Source organism: Penaeus vannamei, chromosome 4 (genome assembly GCF_042767895.1).
Source record: "Penaeus vannamei isolate JL-2024 chromosome 4, ASM4276789v1, whole genome shotgun sequence".
Lineage (NCBI taxonomy): Eukaryota > Metazoa > Arthropoda > Malacostraca > Decapoda > Penaeidae > Penaeus > Penaeus vannamei.
The window spans coordinates 38,184,769-38,187,268 of NC_091552.1; the positions used below are offsets into that span (position 1 = coordinate 38,184,769).

General features: G+C 41.4%; 1 protein-coding gene across 9 annotated transcripts in view; it reads left to right on the forward strand.

Annotated features, from left to right (window-relative positions):
- LOC113809777 (glycogen debranching enzyme) overlaps positions 1-2,500 on the forward strand; it is a 386,284-nt gene that overhangs the window by 356,057 nt on the left and 27,727 nt on the right. The window contains exon 1 of one of the 9 annotated variants that reach the window (XM_027361448.2): positions 970-1,305. The exons of 7 other annotated variants lie outside the window; for them this stretch is intronic. In XM_027361448.2, coding sequence (XP_027217249.2) covers positions 1,259-1,305 — 47 coding nt within the window. In that variant the 5' untranslated portion in view covers positions 970-1,258. Of the gene's footprint in view, positions 1-969; positions 1,306-2,500 lie in introns of those variants that run through there. One more of the 9 variants, XM_070121035.1, reaches the window with a different exon arrangement.

Consider the following 2,500-nt stretch of genomic DNA (forward strand, 5'->3'; position numbering starts at 1 on the left):
TTCTCTTTCCCTACTCCTATTTTCTATGAAGGGGTGGCGGGGGCGGGGGCGGGGGAAGGGGGTGGCAGAATGCGAATGTTGTTGAGGAAAACGGGGAGTACTTGAAGGTCGGGAAGGGCGCGTGCCTCGGACGCCTTGCGATCGCGCGGCCTGGCCGTGGTCACGGTCTCCCCCCCCCCTCTCCCTTCAGCGCTCCTCGTTCTCCGTGTCTCATGTCACACACACTCTCTCCTCTCCTCTCCTCTCCTCTCCTCTCTCTCTCTCTCTCTCTCTCTCTCTCTCTCTCTCTCTCTCTCTCTCTCTCTCTCTCTCTCTCTCTCTCTCTCTCTCTCTCTCCCCCTCCCCCTCCCCCTCCCCCTCCCCCTCCCCCCTCCCCCTCCCTCCCCCCATCCCCCTCCCTCCCCCCTCCCTCCCTCCCCCCTCCCTCCCTCCCCCTCCCTCCCTCCCTCCCTCCCTCCCTCCCTCCCTCCCTCCCTCCCTCCCTCTTTCCACACACACACACACACACACACACACACACACACACACACACACACACACACACACACACACACACACACACACACACACACACACACATGTATATAGTGTATGTGTATATATAATGTATAGATATGATAAATAAATAAATAAATAAATATATATATATATATATATATATATATATGCAAACGTATGTTTATTTAAATACATATTTATACACACATGGACATGCATACATATGTGCATATATACATACATTTCCGCTTCATCAGAATGATGTTGGTTCTTTGCTCCGTGAAAGGAATTGATGGCTATATTTTCGAAAGAGCGTTCACCTAGCTGGCTACTGCAGTCCAATCATAGCCCGAATAAATGTACAGAATGGCTGTACAGTAAGCACGTGTACAGAACCTCCTGGCTGTGCAGTGTTGCTGGCAAACGGGGTGCCAACAAGAACAGCCTGCGGTCGCCCTGCTTGGCTCCTGATGGCAGGTCAGTGTGCCGGGAAAGCTCCTACCCAGCTTCCTGTTGCTGGTCACACCTGGGAGTCGCTAACTCAGCCTGCAACAAGAAGCCCTGTCCGTGACACCACTTGGGAAGTTACTGTCATCTGCACGTGGCGGCATATGCCAAGATAGTTATTCTGGCTTCTCCATCTAGTGCCATTGACAAGTGACAAGGAAAGCGGGAATAAATCTGGAAAGTTATTGATCTGTGTTATCTGCTGTGATTATAATTCGTAAGTGTCTCGAAGCTATTAGCAAGCGCCTTCACGATGCCTAAGTTATCGCAGATCCCCAAGGCGGCTCGCACGTCGTACAGGTTAGTGACGTCCGCGAAAGGATTTTCCCTGGATTAACGCTGTGGAATGATGGTCATAGGCCTACATTTATCTTGGCTATTATGCTAAGCCTTTTCACTAACTGAATTATGATTTGTGCATTTTCTTTCATTTTATATCCTTTTGATTCTATTTATTTCTTGTCTTACTGGTCAATGTGGAGTGTACGCTATTTTATTTTATTCATTTTTTTATTTTTTTGTTCTAGAAAAGATTTATTATTCTACTTGACGGTTTAAACATTTAAGGGTCAATTATATAAATCAGAAAGGGGTCGTTTATACGTTTTTGTGTAAAGATCGCGAACAAAGAATCCAGCGGTCATAATTGTTCTGCGTTCGTAAAGCATATAATTTTATAGGACTACTGAAAGAACGTATGAGAATTCCAAAAAGATGGAACGAAGCTAACAGTAGAATATATAAGATATAATAGTTCAGCCTCTAATTAACTATAAGCTACGTTTTCTTTGATGGCACCAGTTAGCCTTTGGGGAAACCAAAGAAAACCAGAAATGAAGCCCCCCCCCCTACCCAGCATGTGTCTGTTTTCGTACAAATATTGCACAGATCTTGAACAAAGCGAATAGAATAGTTGGCAGCATTTAGAACTGGTATTTTCCACTCCATTTTGTTTTTGCACTTCCTGATTAGTAAGGTTTGAGTCGACGAAAAAACAAATACTCCTAATTATCCCCTTTTTTTGTTACATCTTTACGTAATAAATATTGCTTTTAAAAGAATACCATAAATATTTGCACATGTGGATATATATTCCTTACGTCATTTCAAAGTAGCTTTTGCACCTATAACTTTTATGAGGTGTGAATTTCTCAGATATATATATAATTTTATCTTATAAATAGATTACAATTATAAATTATATAATTATAAATTATAAATTATAAATAAATAAATTATAATTATAAATATATATAATATATATAATATTTCTCAGATATATAATGTATACTCTACCTCCAAGTATGGAGTAGTAAGGAGAAAATACATATACTTTTATATATACGTATATAATGTGTATGCAAGCGTACACGTGTGTATATTAAAATGTGCATGTAAATAGTATTCGATCGTGATTAAAAACGTAAAATGTTTAAGGAATGTTTTGAAACAAAGAATCCATTCTCTGACAATTTACTGGAGCCAGCTGTGTGAA